Below are 24,084 nucleotides of genomic sequence, written 5' to 3' on the forward strand. Positions count from 1 at the left end.
AGAAACAGACTTACAGACACAGAAACCAAAGTTATGGTTACCAAAGAAGGGGATGGCGTAAATTAGCAGTATGGGGTTAACAGATACACACTACTATACATAAACTAGAAAACCAAAAAGGGTTTACTGTACAGTATTCAACATCCTGTAATAAACCACCGTGGAAAAGAATCTGATATAATTGAATCACTTTGCTGTGTACCTGAAACACACTGTAAATCAACTGTATTTCAATTTTTAAAATTTAATGGATACTCACAGACACAGAAAAAGTAGGCTGGGAGTGAATAAAGGAACCATCTCTGATCCCTCTTGTTTAGTTACATCTAAAGAGTGATTAGATTACACACACACACCATGTAAACCCACAGAGCTGGATGTCCATTCATTCCACTCCATTCCATCTTTTCTTCCTAATATAAACTCTGGGTTTGGGTTCAGAGGCATTAACCATGCCACAGTCTAGCAGGCTTTGCTCCAACGTGCCCTCCCACACCTTCCAAAGGTCAAATGCTCACCAGTGCACTAGCTCCCACCATGGAACCCAGTCATCTCCACTCCCCACCACCACCCCCACCAGCTACGCTCTCACCAGACATTACACTGAGGAAGTGCCTTTAACTTGAAACTCTACTTACAGCTTTAAAGCTTTTGGAAATGAAAGCTTCGAAGTCACAAAATGTGAAGGTTGCCTCTGTCTCTGGACAGAGGAGCACTTTTAAAAACCAAAATGGTTGATGAGTGTCAAGATAAATCAGTCCCGGAGACACTGTCAAAAGGCACTGGACCATCCCAGAGCAACAAAAATCTGTTAACTGTGGTTAAGTGACACTTCTGGTGTGTGGATGCAGGACTGCTCCTTACCAGGTTAATTTGCAAGCCTTTCAGCCATCAAAAGACATGCCAGTCAATTCTAAAAGATTTCAGAGTTCACATCATAAACATTTAACCATCTCAGCTCCTCTAGACTACTAAGAAAACAGTCCAAATAGGTCACATACCTACTTTCAAATGCTTGTTTTAGATACTAAGCAACACACACAATAAAACAGAGACAAGGAAAGTATTTCCAGAGAATATCACACAATTTCAAAAGAAAATAAATTTATTTGGACAACTTTTCTAGGTGTTTACAGGATTTCTCAAATGGTTTCAAAATTAAAATTAAGCCAGGAATACAGAAAATCAGAAGTTTTTAAAATCTGCCCTCGTTTCTCTTCAAGAATTTTGTTTAAAAAAGGAAAAAAGAACATAAAATTACTCAATCCTTTTGCCAGATGAATTACACGCACAAAGATCAGTTGCTGTTGTTTTTTTAACAATACCTTCTCCAAAACTAAACAAGAACACTATGAGTGTCAGAAATCTAAACAATCCCAGAAAAATCACTATTTAACTTGAAAATGTTTCCTTGGACTCCAACAAGATGTTGTAAACGTTAAGTACCTTCAGCTTTCCCACAAAGACCGCAAGTGTCTGAGCTACTCCAGAGCTCAGAGATTAAATTCTGCTCAGCACAGACACTCAGCACAGCAGAGAATCAACAACCTTGATTTTGTATCCAGAGGAGCTGCACAGACCAGAGTCTTTGTTTCCACCTTCTCATCTCTCCCATCCTTCTCTATTTTGGTTAAAATGAATCAACCAAGCAATGAGGAGAAAAAGAGAAGCCACTCTTATCTTGACTAGCTAATCTCACAGAGCCCTTTGCCACATACCCTTCGATTCCATTCAGCTCAGTTGCTCAGTCATGTCCGACTCTTTGCGACCCCATGAACTGCATCACACCGGGCCTCCCTGTCCATCACCAACTCCTGGAATTCACCCAAACTCATGCGCATGAGTTGGTGATACCTCCAGCCATCTCATCTTCTGTCATCCCCTTCTCCTCCTGCCCCCAATCCCTCCCAGCATCAGAGTCTTTTCCAATGAGTCAACTCTTCACATGAGGTAGCCAAAGTATTGGAGTTTCAGCCTCAGCACCAGTCCTTCCAAAGAACACCCAGGATTGATCTCCTTTAGGATGGACTGGTTGGATCTCCCTGCAGTCCAAGGGACTCTCAAGAGTCTTCTCCAACACCACAGTTCAAAAGCATCAATTCTTAGATGCTCAGCTTTCTTCACAGTCCAACTCTCACATCCATATATGACCGTTGGAAAAACCATAGCCTTGACTAGACAGACCTTTGTTGGTAACGTAATATCTCTGCTTTTTAATATGTTATCTAGGTTGGTCATAAGTTTCCTTCCAAGAAGTAAGAGTCTTTTAATTTCATGGCTGCAATCACCATACATACCCTTAGGCCCAGAAAAACCAGGTTTAGTAAGATACTTTCCAAGATGCACGTTCCCAACAAGAATCTACTATAATAGCATATTCTGTAATAACCTATGAGGGAAAAGAATCTAACATATATATATATATACACACACACACATATATACATATATCTGAAACACTTTGCTATACACCTGAAACTAACACAACTTTGTAAATCAACTACAACAAAAATAAAATTTTTTTAAAAAAGAACTTAGAAAGCTTCTAGAAAATGCATATACTCTTGCACACTGAACAGAGCTTTTTTCTACAGTCTGCACATCTCTCGTTAGGACCCACGGCGTTCTGGTGAAGCAGGTCATCACTGGTCGCCTGCTTCTTCTCCCCACTGGTAGGCATGGGATTCAAGCTGGCCAAGGTGTCCCACCCCCCACACCAAGTGATGGCTCCAGGCTGGACAAGTGACCCAGGAAGAGATAGGGCCTTCAGGGAAGGCAACCACATGTTCACGTTCACCTAGGACAAGATCCGTTTATGCCTGTTGGACTGGCAGAACTTTATGCCCAAAAGCATCCTGATAGACACAATACATAGTCTCTCTCTCAACCTCAGTGCAAGGATCTCTGAGCTAGAAAGCTCTTGGGGTGGGGGCGGGGAGAGAGGAGGCAGTAGCCCCTGTGCATCAAAGGCTATTCCAGCGTCAGGGCATCATTGGCCTCTTACATATTAGATGCCAGCAGCCATCTATGCCAATTATGACAACAAAAATGTCTCCAGGGCATCACAAAACCATCTGTTTGAGAACATCCGCCCTAAGGAAAAGGAGGCATTGTTCTCTAGAACCCCCGGAGCAATGAGAAAGACAAGCAGGGGCTTCCCTGGTGGCCCAGGGATTCAGAATTCGCCCTGCCTTGCAATGCAAGGGATACCCGTTCTATCCCCAGTCCCAGAAGATCCCACATGCCACAGGGCAGCTAAGCCCATGCAACACAGCTACTGAACCCACGTGCTCCAGCTACTGAAGCCGTGAACCTACAGCCTGTGCTCTGCAACAGGAGAAGCCACCGCAAGAAGCCTGCACACTCCAGTAAGAGTGGCCTGCACTCGCCTCACCCAGGAAAAGCCTGCGTACGACCATGAAGACTCGTCACAGCCAACAAAGAAAGAAAGCTCTTTTAAAAAGTAACCTTAAGGAGCAAGTAACCCTAAGCTATCACCACTTTAGGGAAAGAGCGCCCACCAGGATCAAGCCAACTGCGGCAAGTGCTAGGATGCAAAAAGAGAGACCAGATGACATTGCTTGAACCCTTGGCTGCCTATGTATCTAACGCAGCCCCACTCCTGAGACTTGGCTCACATGAGCCAGAAAGTCTTTTTTTGCCTCAACTAGTTTTAGCTGGATTTCTCTCACTTGCTACTGAAGGCAACACATGAGGATACACAGCATGTCTTATGCCAAAATTCTGAACTGTCAAGAAGAGGGGGGAAAAAAAAAATGAATCAGAACCCTATCCTACTGCTTTCCACAAGAACAGGCCACCAACTCTAGCTCTAGGGGCACAGGCAATGAACTTCACCAAGTCCTAGAAGCCCTCACACTGAAGAACCTGAAAGTCTCCACATTTCCCAACCTTGATGGTACCGGGTGCCCAGAGCCTATTCATCTGGGGCCTGAGGGAAGGGGATGGCCATGAATTGTTTCTTAAAACTAGTTAGAACCTAACTAAGCAGTTAACTAGAAAAGAAATGTTCCGATCACTGATACTGACTACAACCTTTAATTCTTACAGGTTCTCTTCTGAACCTGAAGTCCTAGAATCGCTTCTCCAACGTTGGCAAGAGAAATTTCTTCTCTGCAGACATTCAAAGAGAACCAGCATGACTCCACTGCGATCACATCGAAACATCAGCAGTGGTCCTCAGTGAAAAAGAAAAAAGGCATCTCCACTGACTGCTTAACAACTCATTAACCAGAGACATATTAATACGTCTTTTATTACTCAAACGTTATTGACCAGAGATATATCAGTAGTCACTTACATAACAAATTACCAGCCACAGGCATTAGTTTCTGCAACAATTCCCCGGTCAATAGTGTGTTTAAAAAAATTAAACAGTGTTTGAATGAAGTACTCAACCTGAGGTGCCAACAGAACTCTGAAACAGACACATGTCTTAAGGACTGTTTTTCCAGACATTTTATTCCTACTTTTTTCTCCTCTCATCATTTCCCCTCAGTTTAACAACTTTATTCCATCATATCCAGTTCAAAGAGACAAAACTTTTACAAGTTGTCTATTATTTATTAAGCAGAAAAAGAATGTGGTGGGGAAAAATTAAAACACAACTCATTACCGAAACCATCTTGCTGTCAACCTCACAGAGAGCATAAATCCATCAGTTCGTCATTTTCTCAATGTCCTGACACAAACCTACAAATGGAGCTGGGTCTGCACCCATCATTTCTACCCCTTCTGTTACTGAAATAGATGCAACTCCCCTTCACCTGGAATCTGAATCCCAACTTCTATACTGTTCAGAAGCACTGTATTTGCTGGACTATCCCCTGAACCTTCCATCTCCTCTTCTCTGTTGGACACTTAAATTGGCATGTTCAAATCCCATCCATTGGAACTTCCTTGGTAGTCCAGTGGCTAAGACTCCACACTCCAAATTCAGAGGGCCTAGGTTCGGTCCCTGGTCAGGGAACTAGATCCCACATGCCACTAATAAAAAGATCCTGCATGCTACAAATAAGACACAGCACAGCAAAAATAAAAATAAACTTTAAAAAAATTGCTGTTGTTTTCTTAAAAGTTTTTATTGGAGTATAGTTGACTTACAGTGTTGTGCTGGTTTCGGAAAAGTGAATCAGCTATACACGTATCTACTCTTTTCCAGATTCTATTTCCATACAGGTGATTACAGGGTTCCCCACGCTATCCTGCAGTCATTGTTACTTAGCCACCTCATACAGAGGAGTGTCAATGACCGCTGTCTTGCTAACACAGAGTCACCTGGGCCCCTGGGACCTGACATCTCCACAGCATGGCCCTGTCTCCTCCCTACTTTCTAAAACTATCTTTCTGCTCGTGCAATCCTGTCTGGGCTTTTCCACCCGCTGCCTCCCTCTCAATAGCTACTATTCAAATGTCTTTCTCAGCCTCTTCTACCCACTCCTTAGAAATGCCATTCTCAGGACTTCCCTGGTGGTCCAGTGGCTAAGACTCCGAGCTCCCAATGCAAGGAGCCTGGGTTCAATCCCTGGTCAGAGAACTAGACCCCACATGCCTCAACTAAGACCTAACTCAGCCAAACAAAAAAATTTTTTAAGTTCCATTCTCCAGGACCTGCCCTGAGCCACCCTGCCTCTTCCTCCACAGTTTCTCTCCAGCAGGTTGGTGATCCAGTTGCCAGCGTCATTTCCTATCTGGATGCTATGTCTTCAGTCTCTTCAGCTGTGATCCCTGTTCTGCAATCAGTTCAGTCGCTCAGTCATGTCCAACTCTTTGTGACCCTATGGGCTGCAGCATGCCAAGCCTCCCTGTCCATCACCAGCTCCCAGAGTTCACTCAAACTCATGTCCATCGAGTCCGTGATGCCATCCGGCCATCTCACCCTCTGTCATCTCCTTCTCCTGCCTTCAATCTTTCCCAGAATCAGGATCTTCTCCAATGAGTCAGTTCCTCACATCAGGTGACCAAAGTATTGGAGTTTTAGCTTCAATATCAGTCCTTCCAATGAATATTCGTAACTGATTTCCTTTAGGATGGACTGGTTGGATCTCCTTGCAGTCCAAGGGACTCTCAAGAGTCTTCTCCAACACCACAGTTCAAAAGCATCAATTCTTAGGCATTCAGCTTTCCTTATAGCCCAACTCTAACATGACTACTGGAAAAACCATAGCTTTGACTAAATGGACCTTTGTTGGCAAAGTAATGTCTGTGCTTTTTAATATGCTATCTAGGTTGGTCATAACCTTTCTTCCAAGGAGTAAGCGTCTTTTAATTTCATGGCTGCAGTCACCATCTGCAGTGATTTTGGAGCACAAAAAAATAAAGTCTCTCACTGTTTCCACTGTTTCCCCATCTATTTGCCATGAAGTGATGGGACCAGATGCCATGATCTTCGTTTTCTGAATGTTGAGTTTTAAGCCAATTTTTTCACTCTCCTCTTTCACTTTCATCAAGAGGCTCTCTAGTTCTTCTTCACTTTCTGCCATAAGGGTGGTATTATCTGCATATTTGAGGTTATTGATATTTCTCCCAGCAATCTTGATTCCACTTGTGCTTCCTCCAGCCCAGTGTTTCTCATGATGTGCTCTGCATAGAAGTTAAATAAGCAGGGTGACAATATACAGCCTTGTTGGTCTCCTTTCCCAATTTGCAACCAGTCTGTTGTTCCATGTCCAGTTCTAACTGTTGCTTCCTGACCTGCATACAGGTTTCTCAAGAGGCAGGTCAGGTGGTCTGGTATTCCTATCTCTTCAAGAATTTTCCAGAGTTCGTTGTGAACCACACAGTCAAAGGCTTTGGCGTAGTCAATAAAACAGAAGTAGATGTTCTGCAATATGCACTCATAAAAGAAATACATACCTCTCAAGCACAGCCAGAGGAGAACCCGGAAGCACCGCCACCTACGCAGCCAGAACCACAAACACCTCCACGTTCCCACCAAACCCGTTCCTCTGGCTGGCCCACTTCAGCACACGGCCCTCATTGCCCAGGCCAGGCACCCAGGAGTCATCTCTAATGCATCCTTCCTCAACCCAAGCGCCCACCAAAGCCCCAGAATCCTGGCTCCTTAACAGCCTGCCTCGTCCACCAAAGTCTCCGGCCTGGATGAGTGAGCGCCCCACCCTCCAGGCCTGCGGTCCTCAAATCCATTCTCCCGGTTGCAGGCTTCCTAAACCTAAGACACAACTCGGATGTGGCCGATCCCCTGCTCAAAGACAGGGGTGACATACCATAGCTTTCTACTGTCCTTTGGATAAGGGGTCTGAAGTCCCCAACCTGCTTCACCAGACCCTTCCCGCCCTTGCCCCTGCACCGTAGCCCCCTCTTCCTGCTCCCCCGCTGCCACCTCCAGGCCCCACACCATTCGTGCTGGTCCTGTAGCCACACCCACGTGCTCACTGTTGCCTCCAGGCCACCCGCCTGCATTTCACTACGGGGAACATCCTCCTACCCTACCTGGGGAACATCCTTCTTCCCTACCCGCAGCATAGACCTCCTTCTGGTCTCAGTGTAGAAGTTACCAACTTTTTTTTTTTTTTCCAACTTCTTTCTTGTTTTTTTATAGCCTGCACCTTGCATATGTAGGATCTTAGCTCTCCAAGCAGGGACCAAGGTCATATCCCCCTGCAGTGGAAGACCAGAGTCTTAACCACTGGACCACTAGGGAAGTCTCTGAGAAGTTTCTAATTTCTTGAAGTCCTCCTTGACCCCCTCAACCAGTTAGTCCTATTAACTATGGCTACAGCACCCCATTCTCCATTGTCACTCAACAGTGTGAATGACACTGCTTAATTAATCGATCTCCCCCATGAGAAGGCTAACTTCGGCATAGATAAACCAGGTCTCTTTATTGCTGTGAAAGTGAAGTCGCTCAGTCGTGTCCAACTCTTTGCAACCGGTGGACTGTAGCCTACCAGGCTCCTCCATCCATGGGATTTTCCAGGCAAGAATACTGCAGTGGGTTGCCATTTCCTTCTCCAGGGGATCTTCCTGACCCAGGGATCGAACTTAGGTCTCCCACATTGCAGGCAGACGCTTTAACCTCTGAGCCATCAGGGAAGCCCCTAACCCTCTAGCAGCTAACCCCACAGCAGGTTGAGTTCAGTGGCTTCAGATGACCCCTCTCTTCCACTGTGACAAATGAGATTATTATAGTGATAACGAAATAGTAAACAGATTTTTAAATTTTTTTCCTAGACTTAGAAAACACATATAGGGCTCACTATAGACCAGGCCGTCTTTTTAAGCACTTTACAAATAATTTAATCTTCGCAACATTCAGGGAGATAAAATTACTATCCACATTTGACAGATGAGGAAATTAAGGCACAAAGAAGTTAAGCAAAGTCACCCAAGGTCACACAGTAAATGGATCTGACTTCAAACATCATGATCCTTAACATTTGGCTGGGCTGCTTTTGACCTGCATTTCACAAAAGAAAAACGAAACTATGTCAGAGTGATAGAAGTACTATCTGCCAGGTTCTCAAATATAAGAAATGACGTGTCAATGATACTCCGCTCCCTTGTACTTTGTTGGCTTTGTTTCCAAAACTTTCAAGCCAAGATCTTCAGTAATATGCTGGATTTCAACAACCTGTTACAGAAGGTTTCTCCTGCTTAATAAATGAGAGGCCTGTATCAGCCCTGAATTTCAAAATATCGTGAGCCTCAAAGACAGAAAAGAACACGTGTTCACAGACGATTTCCACTGTTACTACGGGTAAAGCCACAACCATATTCAAGTTCAGCCAAAGGAAGTCATCTTCCAATAATGATAATGATGGTGGGGAGCAGGGGGATGATGGTGATGATGACAGTACCTACCACGGGCCAGGGAGAGCTCTAAGATCTTTCATAAGTAACATGAGGATTAAATATCACCATCCCTTGAGGTAGAGTTCTTGGTATCTCCATTTTACTAACAAACAGAAAATTAGCCACTGAGGGTTTCACTAACTTGCCCAAGGTCACCTAATCAGTGGTGGAGCCAACTTTATAGCCAGAATTTTTTTAAAAGCACATTCTTAATGAGAATCCTAAATATATCCAGTATTCAGGCCAGAGGTGACATCACTCTGGCCAAACTGATTTTTCCTCCAGTCACATACCCAATCGTGACTCGTCCGCTACCACAAGGTGATGGAACCTCGGAGCAAAGGGCAGACAGTGCCTGCGGGTGAACCGGGCAACAAGGAAAGAAAACTCACACTCCCCGTTGAAATATTAAGTGGCACAAGATTAACATCTTCCTCAGGAAGCACAGGGAGGAAATTCTAGTCTGACCAGGGAGGCAGGCCTAAGCAGCAGCATTGCAGCAGCAATCCCAACAGATCTCGGGGCTTAAAGAGATGTCTGCGCTTAAAATGTCAAGTGTCAGGGTTTTTTTTTTTTTTCAGTGTGCCTGTTTATTTAAAGAGAAGGATGTCAAAGCTTTCTAATTAGAAAAACATCCCCCTAGCAAGTCTATAAATTATGTCCCTACATTTCCTACATTAGGGTAATTAAATAAACAGGCTGTTTGCACAGAGGCCTATCAAAATACCAACCAATCCCTGCCTTAAAAATCATGCTCATCTGACCTAACCAGACTGACAGTTTCCAGAGAGCTTAAAGAGCATTGTGTTTATGAAGATAACCTTTTTTTTTTTACATGCTAATACTGAAAATCTAATTTCAGTAAGGCAAAAAGGCCCTTGAAGATTTTGTGTGACTCAGGCCAGTTATTTTTTCCAATCTTGAAATTTAAACTGATTTGTTCTGATTGCCCAAGCCAAGCTGGTAACATTAAATATCAAACAGACATTTTATTAAATATCTTTAAAATTCATGAATTCGTTATCTGCTGGTTATTAGAGTTAGTGTTTGGATTGTTTTAATTTATTTGGCTGCACTGGCTCTTAGTCACAGCATGCAGATCTTTAGTTGCGGCATGTGGGATCTTAGTTCCCTGACCAGGGATTGAACCCAGGCTCCCTGCATTAGGAGCACAGACTCCCACCACTAGACCACCAAGGAAGTCCCCAGACATAGTGTTTCAAAGTTTATAAAAATAACAACAGGGCTTTCATACTGAATAACTTCTCCAAATATATTGTCTCACAATCCAAAAACTGCATGTAAATAAGGTACATCATAAAACACCTTAGAGTATCTACATTAACATCAATTAACCAAGTCTTTTTAAATGCCACTTGTAGGAAAAAGGTCAAACTCAATGAAATGGAACTACATGTATCCACGTGGATAAATCTCACAAATAGGATGTCAAGGGGAAAAAGTTGCAGAAGAACCTATATGGGCTTCCCGGGCGGTGCAGTGATAAAGAATGCACCTGCCAATGTAGGAGATGAAGAAGACCCAGGTTCAATTCCTGGGTCAGGAAGATCCCTGGAGAAGGCAACAACAACTCACTTCAGTATTCTTGCTGGGAGAATTCCATGGACAGAGGAGCCTGGCGGGCTACAGTCCACAGGGTTGCAAAGAGTCAGTCACAACTGAGCACACGTGAACACATGTAGTAAGAATCCATTACATGATGACTCAGTTCAGTCGCTCAGTCGTGTCCGACTCTGCGACCCCATGAATCGCAGCACGCCAGGCCTCCCTGTCCATCACCATCTCCCGGAGTTCACTCAAACTCACGTCCATCGAGTCAGTGATGCCATCCAGCCATCTTATCCTCGGTCCCCTTCTCCTCCTGCCCCCAATCCCTCCCAGCATCAGAGTCTTTTCCAATGAGTCAACTCTTCACATGAGGGCCAAAGTACTGGAGTTTCAGCTTTAGCATCATTCCTTCCAAAGAACACCCAGTGCTAAAAACACGCAAAATACTATCTTTTATTTAGTAATGTGTGCAAATGTATTAACACATTATTAACTGGAAACATATTAATACATCTTTTGTTACCAGAACATTATTGATTGGAAACATACCAATATCACTTATGTAACAAATTGACGGCCACAGGCATTAGTTTCCACAAAAATCCTCCAGTCAATAATGAGTTAAAATACCTGGGAATAATGTATGCCAGATTTGAGATAGTTGCACCTCTTCAGGGAAAGGGTGCCATTGGGAAGAGGCAGACAGGAAGCTTTTACTTCAAAGCTGAACGGCAAATACAGAGAGGTTTAGGATGAGACTCTGTATCATTTTACAGTTCTAAACTGACTCAACATTTTTGCAAAGGAAAAAGCCTAATACTAAAATATGAGAACAAAGGACTTCCCTGACAGTCCAGTGATTAGGACTCCACACTTCCACTGCTGAGGGTTCAATCCCTGGTCAGGGAACTAAGATCCTGCAAGCCCAGTGGTGTGGCCAAACAATATATATACACACACATAAATACATATATGTATATACATGTATGCGTGCTGTGCTTAGTCTCTCAGTCGTGTCCTACTCTTTTCAACGCCATGGTCTGCAGCCCACCAGGCTCCTCTGTCCATGCGGATTCTCCAGGCAAGAATACTAGAGTGGGTTGCCAGGCCCTCCTCCAGGGGATCTTCCTAACCCAGGGATTGATTAAACCCAGGTCTCTCACATTGCAGGCGGATTCTGTACCATCTGAGCTCCCAGGGAAATCCATATATGTATATACATACATATATACGTGTGTGTGTATATATATATATATATATATATATATATATAACAAAATTGAAACTTACTCTTCTAAAACCTGGGGTGAGAAATGGAGAGGAAAAGAGACACTAAGAGAAGGGAAGAGATGGAGATTAGGAGGCAGGGAGAGAAACATCTGCAACTAGCAACTGATCCTAAATCAATCCAATCTCTGAATATCCACACTTACTACACAAATTAACAATCAGTTTTACTTACAGTAGCCATCCCAGGTGGCCTTAAATTTTAAATCATGGTCCTTGAGCTGAGCTAATAAGCATAGTCTCCTAACTGAATCATGAAATGTATAACCCTTGCCAGATAAGCAGGTCTTACTGTAGTAACTTCTCCTAACAGACGACCGCAGTTACACCCCTTTAGAGAGACAGCTTACTATTGTGGTTAAGGGTTTTGGAGTCCGACAAATGTGGGTTCACATTCCAGCTCCACCACTGACAAACTGTGTGACTGGAACAAGCTGTTAACCTCGCTAAATTCAGTTTCCAAATCTGTAATGGGATAAATAACAACATACCTCAGAGGAAGTTTTCACAATAAATAAGAGGATTTACCACAAAGTAAACCAAACTGTTTAAGAAAGCCTTCCTCAGCGATCAATGCAAAGAAATAGAGGGAAACAACAGAATGGGAAAGACTAGAGATCTCTTCAAGAAAATGAGAGATACCAAGGGAACATTTCATGCAAAGATAGGCTCAATAAAGGATAGAAATGGTATGGACCTAACAGAAGCAGAAGATATTAAGAAGAGGTGGCAAGAATACACAGAAGAACTGTACAAAAAAGATCTGTGCAACCAAGATAATCACGACAGTGTGATCACTCACCTAGAGCCAGACATCCTAGAATGTGAAGTCAAGTGGGCCTCAGAAAGCATCACTACAAACAAAGCTAGTGGAGATGATGGAATTCCAGGTGAGCTATTTCAAATTCTGAAAGATGATGCTGTGAGAGTGCTGCACTCAATATGCCAGCAAATTTGGAAAACTCAGCAGTGGCCATAGGACTGGAAAAGGTCAGTTTTCATTCCAATCCATAAGAAAGGCAATGCCAAAGAATGCTCAAACTACCACACAATTTTCACTCATCTCACACACTAGCAAAGTAATCCTCAAAATTCTCCAAGCCAGGCTTCAGCAATATATGAACCATGAACTTCCAGATGTTCAAGCTGGTTTTAGAAAAGGCAGAGGAACAAGAGATCAAATTGCCAACATCCGCTGGGTCATGGAAAAAGCAAGAGAGTTCCAGAAAAACATCTATTTTGCTTTATTGACTATGCCAAAGCCTTTGACTGTGTGGATCACAATAAACTGTGGAACATTCTTCAAGAGAGGGGAATACCAGACCACCTGACCTGCCTCTTGAGAAACCTGTATGCAGGTCAGGAAGCAACAGTTAGAACTGGACATGGAACAACAGACTGGTTCCAAAAAGGAAAAGGAGGACGTCAAGGCTGTATATTGTCATCCTGCTTATTTAACTTATATGCAGAGTACATCATGAGAAACGCTGGGCTGGAAGAAGCACAAACTGGAATCAAGATTGCCAGGAGAAATATCAATAACCTCAGATATGCAGATGACACCACGCTTATGGCAGAAAGTGAAGAGGAACTCAAAAGCCTCTTGATGAAAGTGAAAGAAAAGAGTGGAAAAGTTGGCTTAAAGCTCAACATTCAGAAAACAAAGATCATGGCATCTGGTCCCATCACTTCATGACAAATAGATGGGGAAACAGTGGAAACAGTGTCAGACTTTACTTTTGGGGGCTCCAAAATCACTACAGATGGTGACTGCAGCCATGAAATTAAAAGACGCTTACTCCTTGGAAGGAAATTTATGACCAACCTAGATGGCATATTGAAAGGCAGAGACATTACTTTGCCAACAAAGGTCCATCTAGTCAAGGCTATGGTTTTTCCAGTGGTCATGTATGGATGTGAGAGTTGGACTGTGAAGAAAGCTGAGCACCAAAGAATTGATGCTTTTGAACTATGGTGTTGGAGAAGACTCTTGAGAGTCCCTTGGACTGCAAGGAGATCCAACCAGTCCATTCTGAAGGAGATCAGCCTTGGGATTTCTTTGAAGGAAATGATGCTGAAGCTAAAACTCCAGTATTTTGGCCACCTCATGCGAAGAGTTGACTCAATGGAAAAAACTCTGATGCTGGGAGGGGTTGGGGGCAGGAGGAGAAGGGGACGACAGAGGATGAGATGGCTGGATGACATCACCAACTCAATGGACGTGAGTTTGGGTGAACTCCAAGAGTTGGTGATGGACAGGGAGGCCTGGTGTGCTGCAATTCATGGGGTCTCAAAGAGTCAGACGTGACTGAGTGACTGAACTGAAACCAAACTGTAAATGCTTAATAAAGGTTAGCTACCATTGTTAAAATCATTTAAATGACTTTCATTTCAAATAATAGTTTTTGATTGAAGTTGTAAACTGCCTGTTAGTCTCTGATATATAATTCTGTTAAAGTAACCTAGTAACCACAACTACTGAAGCTGGCGGGCCTGGAGTCTGTGCTGCACAATAAGAGAAGCCAGCTCCATAAGCCCATGTGTCGCATTAGAGAAACTGTGCAGAAACGAAGACCCAGCGCAGTCAAAAATAAGCAATCAAAAAAAAAAAAAAAAAGGAACCAAGCCAAAAACATCCGAGACAGTCAATCAGAATCATAATCTACGAATATCTAAACACTCTCCTACAACTCCTGAAGAAAGCCAACTTGACAAAAGTTTTCTCTAAACAAGTTGTAGAAAAATCAAAGGCAATACAAGATAATACTGAATCCCGTAAAGCAGTGCGTTCATAGCTACGTTTCTAACATTAAACTTTTAAAAAGTGACAACAGACACCACGTGATATTATCTATGGTCAGATGTAAAGTGACAGTGTGAGTCACTTAGTCATGTCTGACTCTCTGTGACCCTACGGACGGTGTAGCCCACCAGGCTCCTCTATCCATGGAATTCTCTAGGCAAGAATACTGGAGTGGGTAGCCATTCCCTTCTCCAGGGGAATCTTCCTGACCCAGGGATTGAACCTGGGTCTCCTGCATTGCAGGCAGATTCTTTACACTCTGAGCCACCAGGGAAGCCCCGCGGTCAGAGGTAAACACTTGGACCTATTCACGACCACACACAGTCAGCAATCATTTAAGCACAACTTACAGTGCCTAGAGGACTACACAATACTTGTATCTCCTTCGTAATTCTTGCCTCTCAACCTCTCCCCCCAAAAATAAAATCAACAGGTGATAAATAGCTATTGGAGTCAGAATTCAAAACAGCTTCTTTGGAAATCTGTCCAGGGGACCTGGAGTATCGTTTGGCGGGAAAGAGGATATGTAACAACTCCTCCAGACTGTCTCTGGCTGCCCTGTATAATCCTGGTGGATTTCCCACAGCAAACACAAACACTATCCACTAAATTGTTAGGGTCTCCTGCATGTTAGACGCTAAAATGAATATCCCCTAAAAACACCGTTGTGAGTTTTTCAAGAATCTGCGGGCTCCAACCTCTGACAATGTTATCCTATCTTCTCAAGCAGAGCTCTTCCTGCCCTCTTGGGCTCTGTCTTATCAATCCCCTGGATGGCAGGCCTGGGGCTGCCTGCCTGAGCCTTAGTTGCAGACAACGGGGCTAGATCGTCAACATTCTTAGTGACACCTTCCACATCACTCTCAGGCCTTTCTGAATCAGAAACAAATTCTGGGACATACTCTCCCAAGACACCACTTAGCTTTGATTCATCCACTCACAACCTGCCAGATTTCTTAGCATCTTGAGCTCCACTCAAGCTTTGGAAGCCTTACCAGCCTTAGACCATTCAGTCTTTCTTCTTGGCCACTGGTCACAATGATTTGGACGAACACATTTTTAGGGATAACAGGCACTAAAGATTAAACACTCATCTCTGGGCCAGAGCAGCCATTCTGTGGGGCAAGAAAACACCCTGCATGCTAAAATGTATACCTGTACCCATGCTCCTATGACACCTTATCTTTGACAAAGGAGGAAAGAATATCCAATGGAGAAAAGACAATCTCTTTAACAAGTGGTGGTGGGAAAACTGGTCAACGACTTGTAAAAGAATGAAACTAGAACACTTTCTAATACCATACACAAAAATAAACTCAAAATGGATTAAAGATCTAAATGTAAGACCAGAAACTATAAAACTCCTAGAGGAGAACATAGGCAAAACACTCTCCAACATAAATCACAGCAGGATCCTCTATGACCCACCTCCCAGAATATTGGAAATAAAAGCAAAAATAAACAAATGGGACCTAATTAAAATTAAAAGCTTCTGCACAACAAAGGAAACTATAAGCAAGGTGAAAAGACAGCCTTCGGAATGGGAGAAATAATAGAAAATGAAGCAACTGACAAAGAATTAATCTCAAAAATATATAAGCAACTCCTGCAGCTCAATTCCAGAAAAATAAACGACCCAATTAAAAAATGGGCCAAAGAACTAAACAGACATTTCTCCAAAGACGACATACAGATGGCTAACAAACACATGAAAAGATGCTCAACATCACTCATTATCAGAGAAATGCAAATCAAAACCACAATGAGGTACCATTTCATGCCAGTCAGAATGGCTGCGATCCAAAAGTCTACAAGCAATAAATGCTGGAGAGGGTGTGGAGAAAAGGGAACCCTCTTGCACTGTTGGTGGGAATGCAAACTAGTACAGCCACTGTGGAGAACAGTGTGGAGATTCCTTTAAAATCTGAAAATAGAACTGCCATATGACCCAGCAATCCCACTGCTGGGCATACACACTGAGGAAACCAGAACTGAAAGAGACACGTGTACCCCAATGTTCATCGCAGCACTGTTTACTCAGCCATTAAAAAGAATACATCTGAATCAGTTCTAATGAGGTGGATGAAACTGGAGCCGATTATACAGAGTGAAGTAAGCCAGAAAGAAAAACACCAATACAGTATACTAACACATATATATGGAATTTAGAAAGATGGTAACGATAACCCTGTATGTGAGACAGCAAAAGAGACACAGATGTATAGAACAGTCTTTTGGACTCTGTGGGAGAGGGTGGGATGATCTGGGAGAATGGCACTGAAACATGTATAATATCATATGTGAAACAAATCGCCAGTCCAGTTTCCATGAATGATACAGGATGCTCGGGGCTGGTGCACTGGGATGACCCAGAGGGATGGTACGGGGAGGGAGGTGGGAGGGGGGTTCAGGATGGAGAACACGTGTACACCTGTGGCAGATTCATGTTGATGTATAGCAAAACCAATACAATATTGTAAAGTAATTAGCCTCCAATTAAATAAATTTATATTAAAAAATGTATACCTGCAAATTAGACAATACATCATAATTGTTCACGTTCAAGTGCTTGTTTGAAACACTCTCCATTTTCTTTTTTCTTTTCACTTTCTGGCCATACCTTGCAGCGTGTGGGATCTTAGTGCACTGACCAGGGGTTGAACCTGCGCCCCCTGCAGTGTAAGCACGGAGTCTTAACCACCGGACTACCGGGGAAGTCTCATCATCTCCATTTTATGGATGACAACACAGACGCAGAAAAGCTAACCAACATGACTAAGGTCCCAGGGTGAATGAGTGGCAGTGCCTTGGCCATGCTCTTAATCTCCTATACTATACTCTCTCACCAGCTATATTAAAAATTAAAACACAAAAACGTCCTCCTCTGCCTTCTCCCTCTTCCGGAAGTCAACGATGCTCTCTGGTCCCCCCCCAACCAAAAAACAGAGTGAAGAGGTGGTGGTCAAAGAAAGCTCAGTAGAAGGCAGCAAATGGGAGGGCAGGGGAAAAGCAGTTCGGCAGGAAGACCCAGAGCGGCAGGAAGACCCAGAGCAGCAGATGACCCAGCAGGAGACCCAGAGCACTGACCTGGCAGACATTCTACACAAACAGGGCTGGCTGGTGGAGGGCGCTAAATATTAATAGGAACTACTCTAAACGGAGACAAGAACCACCTTTGCAGAGAGTAAAGTATTGAAAGCCTTTAAAGCCTGTCTGGGTCCACATTCCAGGTCAAGACTGATAGGAATTCTTTTCATGGCAAGTCTACCCTAGCACTAGAAACCAGGTCACTAGTAAAACCCCAAGTGAGAGTTTAAGACTTACCCCCAAGTGATGCCCTGAACTGTAGGGGATCCACAGTAGTTCCTTTGGGGCAAAGAATACAGATGAGTATCCTCCGTTCAGGGTAAAATTATATTTACTTTATTAACTTCTTAAATACCATTTTACTTCCAGGCCTCACTAAATTCCACTTAATCAGAGCATCAGCCCACAATTTACAGTGATCCCACTTCATCAAAATCAAGATGTTGGAAATTTCCTGGTGGTCCAGCGGTTAGGAGTCCATGCTTTCAAAGCTTAGTTAGGATCCAGTTTCAATCGCTGGTTGGGGAACTAAAATTCTGCAAGACATGTACTCTGCTGTGCTTAGTCACTCAGTCATAGATGATTCTTTGCGACCCCAAGGACTGTAGCCCGCCAGGCTCCTCAGTCCATGGGGAGTCTCCAGGCAAGAATACTGGACTGAGTTGCCATGCCCTCCTCCAGGGGATCTTCCCAACCCAGGAACTGAACTGGGATCTCCTGCATTACAGGCAGATTCTTTACCAGCTGAGCTACCAGGGAAGCCCATAAGCCATGAGGAGCAGCCCCCAAAAAACCAAAAAACAAAAAAGTTAGAGTGTTAAGTAGCAGAAAACCCAACTGAAACTGGCTTGTCATTTTGTTGGACTTCCCTTGTAGCTTAGTTGGTAAAGAATCTGCCTGCAGTGCAAGAGACCCAGGTTAGATCCCTGGGTTGGGAAGATCCCCTGGAGAAGGAAATGGCAACCCACTTCAGTATTCTTGCCTGGAGAATCCCACGGACAGAGGAGCCTGGTAGGCTACAGTCCATGTGATCACAAGAGTCAGACACGAGCGAGCAACTAAAGAGCCAGAGAGCCAGGCACTGAACCATCTGTGGCTCTCATTACAGCATCAAAACTCCAGATTCAGTTACCACTCCTTATCTTGGTTCTACTCGCCCTCCGGAGATGGCGGGAACAGCTCCAGGCAATACAGACACACATCACAGAGGGCAAGAACCCTTCATATGAGTCTCCTCTCTCAAAAAATAAAACCTTTTCCAATGTCTTCAGCAGACTTCCTAACAGGTCTCCCTCGTCAGAGGTGAGATACCAATCACTCATTCATCTAATTACCAGCCCAGAAAGCAGGTGTACTATGCTGAGTTGTTAAGAGTTCAGCACTTCTCAACCCTGACCGCGTGTTTTTACAGCTCCCTAGGTGATCCTAATGGTCAACCAGGATTAGGATTGAGAACCACTGAGTCAGGCTAACCAGAATCATCCCTAAACACCTTTCTGTAAGTCATCTGAGAAACAGCATAGACATCTGAACAAAATTTGGATTGTCAGAGGGAAAAAACATTAGCTGGGCAAACAATAACACCTACACAACCGATTCACACTTGTGTTTTCAAAACACTTGCACATGTGGTTCAAGCTCAAGGCTATAGGCAACAACCCCCTAAGGCTCAAGTTTACTAAATGAAATTCTTTTAAGTCCTCCAAATCTCCCTGTGCTTCCATGCAATAGCAATTTGACAAACTTCCCCAAAAGGAATTACCACGTGAACCGTGTCTCTGGAACAAGAAACACAAAGACAGCAAAGGGGAACTTTTATGCTCTTAAGAAAACCAAAGTAAAAATCATTAAAATATCAAGGCCTAAAAGAAGTACCAAAACCAAGACTTGAAAGACTCAAGTTCTAGTTCTGGCCACCAGTAACACGATTCCCCAGGTCTGTGATGGGAGAAGGCTAATGAGGGCCCCTCCAGCTCACACACACAGACACACATCCCCAGACAATCTGAGTTTACTAAGGAGCCTGCTACTCAGCTATGTAAGTGCTTAAGGACTATCTGTTAAAAACATACATGTCTTCCTCTAGCACGGAACATATTCTCTCAAGAATGACTAACTATAAACTTTACAGCAAAAGCATATAAGGTTTATTGCCATTTCTGATAAATACACATCACTAGGAAACATAAGCATCTGAAACTACACAGACATCACAAGAATGGCTTACAGAAGTTTAAACTGTATTGAAAGAAGACACTGATTATTCTAGAAAGGAGTGAAAAAAAGGAAAAGGGCTAAAAAAGCCATCTAAACAAAGAGTCCATTGAACTCAATGAAAGATCTCCAAATCCATCACATAAATCAATGATCCCAGACTCTCCTCTCCTCTGCTCCTCCCCACCCCCACTGCTATCTCCAAAATTACTCCCCATACGTAGACAGACACCAAACCGTCCCTCTAAAGCAGCTCTTTCCCATTATGTCAGGCTTCTGCTGCAAAACCCTCAGTGATTCGCCACAGGATAAAGCCCACATTCCAAGCCCACTTTTACGGCTTCAATCATCTGAAACTGACCTTTCCCCCAATCTCATCTACTCCCTCAAATGAAATCGCCATTCCGCCCAAACTGGTCTCTGGTCTCCTCATCCTACTCAAACACAGGGGTCTGGTTTCTTCCCAGCTGTTTCCAATCTGACCAGGTTCTATTCCTTCCTTGAAACACCAAAGAGTTCCCAAACTTCCACCCTAACTTGCAACGTGCTCTTGTTTCTGTCCAAGTTAGAAAACCTGTCACTGAATCCTCTGAATCTTTTAACCTGAGTGTCTGTGTATCCTTTGTTTCTTCAATAACTAAGCACAATGTGTACAGGAGTTCAAATGCGTTTCCTAGATGGAGCTGAACTTTAGCCACAGGACAGTAACCTCAGGGATAAGGGCCTCCGCTTGGTTTCCTCTCTGTGTCTCCAGCCTGATCCTCAAGCTGTAGATGCGAAGTGCTTGTTGACTGGCTACTTAACTGAACTCAGGAGTAAACATTCAGGCCCTACAGAACTCATCTCCAACTTCTTCAATAATCTGTGGATTATTCAAAGCCTCAATACATTCTTCACAGAAGTAACAATTTGGTCGTCAGCTTTGTATTTAGAAATGTATTGGTAATAGGGGTGTTTTCATAATTTTCAGAGATTACGCCTTCACAAACGACCAAGACATTAAAAAAAAAAAAAGGCAAAAACAAAGTTACATAAACCCGACAAGTATTCAGTGAATGCAGGAGGCATCACACAGGGCAATTAAAAGCAGAAACCCCTTAAAGGCACAATTCTGAAAATGCCATTTTTGCAAAACAAACCCTAAAGTGTCAGAAAACACAGTCTGAGCTACTTGACTGTTCCCGGTTCCGTGGCTACTCCCTCTGTCTCAGGTCTCTCCTCGACCTCTTGACTCAGATGTTCTAGAAAAGCTCAACTGATTATGCCAATGATTGACCTCGACTGTAATTTCTAATTACCTAATCAAGTCACTGCTGAACACTGCAGAATCTTACTGATGCCTCTTAGACGGGAACTCATGTAAATCAACCTTTTTAATAAATTGATAATCAGTTGTTAAAAAATAATAATAAATAATAAATTAATTAAAAACTTTTTTAAAAAGAACAAGAGAAACAGAACTCAAAAGTGACCTGCCTAATTTTCCTGCAGCCAGACCCTAACAGTGAAGCAAATTACACTCAGGTGTCCTAACTTACATCCTTCGATCTTAGTCTTGATATGAACTCCATGTGAACTTTATGGGGCAAGCTGGTCAAAGGCCAGGTCCTTCCTAACTTGCCAAAGGCATGTGAGCTAAAGCTGTGTTCCTGTCCTTCTCTGGAAAAGGAGAAAAAAGAAACTTTGGTTGATCTGTAGAGCATAAGCATAAGTTATGGTTCTTACAGTAAAGGATAAGAATCAAAAGGAGTAAGGAGTCAATTTGCAAATGCCAGAAAGTCTACATTCTGGAGAGGAGGGCTGACAGCTGGGCCCCCAGATGCACTGGCTGCTGCTGGAACACAGGCGTGTGTCCTGTTGGCAGAAGAGCGAATATGCAGTCACATAAATAGCTTTCTACCAGTGGCCAAACTGGCTTTGCCATCTGCCTCTCTCCACACCAAAGCCTCCCTCCTCATACCCCTCGAGCCAGAGGGAGCTGCTAGAGTCAGTGAGAAAGGACACTCCCCCAGCCACCAACACTAGTTAAGACCAAGCTACAAAAGGAAAGAGTCCTTCTCATGCCCACTGCACGCACGCGCGCGCACACACACCCCACGTCCTTTTCGTCTCCTCCTCTCTCCGTTTACACCTACATATTTACAACCCCTCCCCATCCCCATCCCAACACACACACAACGCCAAGACACTGGAGAGCCACCAACGCAACAGCCCACCAGCCACATGCCCCAAAGTGATTCCCAAGCCTCATTTTGCAACACCAGAGGTCACAGAATCAAAACGAACCCTGGTCATCACCTAGAGAAGTTGAGTGACTTGCTTCCCAAATTAGAGATGGCTCACTCACTGAATTCTTTCCATGAAATCGTATTTCTTTCAATTCATTCATTCATCGAATTTGCACTGTTCCAGGCACTGAGCTGGGTACCTGAGACAGTTCAGTCAGTACGTTTCCATCTTCCTCAATGCAAAATGGGGAACTGGGGTCGGGGGCACGCGGTGACACGGGGTATTTTTCCCAGTCTGCTGCATGGATAGGTCTTTTTAAGAGGGAAAAGCCAACACTCAACCGGCATCCTCAGGATGGGGTATAGATTACATGTGTGCTCAGGAGGCCCGGCTCCTCCCTCAAGCTAACTTCTTCCTATTTCCAGCTGCATCACCAACTCAGTGTTTCAGCATGCATTTCAGGCCACCTCCCTCCTAGACTCTTTTCAGATGCTATATGCGGATACATCTCTTATTTTCCTGTGGCCACTTCTGAGTTGCTCAAAAGATAGAGACGAACAGGGTTGGAAGGCATCAAGCTTGGCCGGGGTGGAATTCCCTATTTGCAGGCAGGGCTCTCTGGGGCTAGAGGGCAGGCTGTCTGCTCAGCCTCACAAGCTCCAATCTGTGAACCCTCCTCGGCGCAGCAGGAGGGAAGGAATTTGCACACCGCCAGGTGGACTTTAGGGTTTAGCATAGTAAGGCGCCTGGGACGAGACTGTCGCAGCGGATCCGAAAAAGACACAGAAAGGGTACGGCTTAAGGGACTTCTGACCAACTCAGCAGGTTTGCAAAGAATCCTCAGGCAAGTTCTTCTGAAGGATCATGAGACAAGACCCGTGAAATGGATGTGTTTCAGACGATACAGAGCAGCTCTAGGGGGCAAGAGAACCTGCCCGCCGGCGGGTCCGGCGGAGAACGCAGGCACCGAGGGCGCCCGGCCGGAGCTGCGGGTCTGGCGGGCGGCAAGCTTACGCGCATGGCTCCCGGCTCGGGCCGCCGCGCGGGGGCAGGGGCGGGAAAGGGACTCGCCCCGGCTGCCCAGGGAGCCGAGGAAGAACGACCCCGGGGCCTCGCGGTGCCGGATGAATCCCCTGATCCTCCGGCTGCCGGCCCCAGGCACGGGATGGTCGGTGTCCCTCTGGCAGAGGCTCCTGCTGGCCTCGCCCCTGGGCCCCGCTTACTTTTGGTCGCGGCGATGAGGTTCTTGCCGTCCTTGATGAGCTCTTTGATGAACTTGTTGGTCCTCTCCAGCTCCGCTTCGTGGGCACGGATCCTCTCCCGGAACCACGGGCTGTCGAGGTAGCAGTCGCTGAACTCCAGGGGCTGCAGCCCCATGACGGCGGCGGTCCGCGCGCACAGCCCGAGCCGGGCGCCGGGCCGAGGTGAGGGGCCGCAAGCGTAGCAAGCGCCGGAGAAGCTAGGAGCCCCGGGCGTGCGGCGAGAGCAGCGCGGACATGCCCCGCGGAGGGGATCCGGGCCGCACGCAGCAGCACGGCAGAGGCGAGCGAGAGCAAGGCGCCGGGATCCCGGCAGCCCCCGGCGAAGCTCGGGCGCCGCGGCCCCGCCCCGCCCGGCCCGGCCCGGCCCCGCGCCGCACGCCCTCCCGGAGGCCCGCCCCGCCCCACCCCACGCGCGCCCCTGTCTTGTTCCTCCGCCTTCCTCCTTCCTCCTCTCCGTGCCTTCCCCGAACGTCTCTTCCTTCTTTTCCTTCTCTTCCCCACGCGCAGTGGCCCCTCCTCTTCCTTCCGAGGCTTCCTTGGTGTATAATTTCGCCCTGCGGCTCACCTCCAGCCCCAGGCGCGAGCGCCTCCCCTTTTCTTGGCTCCCCTCTTCGGAGTGACTCACCGTCGGCTCCCTGATGCGGGGGAACTTGACCAGGACCAGGAAGGGGTGTTTTCAGAGCATCTGTAATACTCCGCAGCCGGACGGCTTGACTCTGAGGTCTGGCTTGCTGGGGTAAAAGGCTTGACTTCTAGGTTTCATCCTCCCGGGACGGCCCCTGAACTGTGAATGGACGC

The 24,084-nt window shown here is 45.1% G+C and overlaps 1 protein-coding gene across 1 annotated transcript in view; it reads right to left on the reverse strand.

Annotated features, from left to right (window-relative positions):
* The window catches only part of ARHGAP10 (Rho GTPase activating protein 10), a 369,765-nt gene extending 346,134 nt beyond the window's left edge, over positions 1–23,631 (reverse strand). Inside the window, exon 1 of the mRNA XM_040251356.1 lies at positions 23,248–23,631. Within this exon, the coding sequence (XP_040107290.1) occupies positions 23,248–23,401 (154 nt within the window). The 5' untranslated portion in view covers positions 23,402–23,631. The remainder of the gene's footprint in view (positions 1–23,247) is intronic.
* Between the last annotated feature and the right edge of the window lie 453 nt (positions 23,632–24,084).

Source organism: Oryx dammah, unplaced genomic scaffold (assembly GCF_014754425.2).
Source record: "Oryx dammah isolate SB20612 unplaced genomic scaffold, SCBI_Odam_1.1 HiC_scaffold_12, whole genome shotgun sequence".
NCBI classification, from domain to species: Eukaryota; Metazoa; Chordata; class Mammalia; order Artiodactyla; family Bovidae; genus Oryx; species Oryx dammah.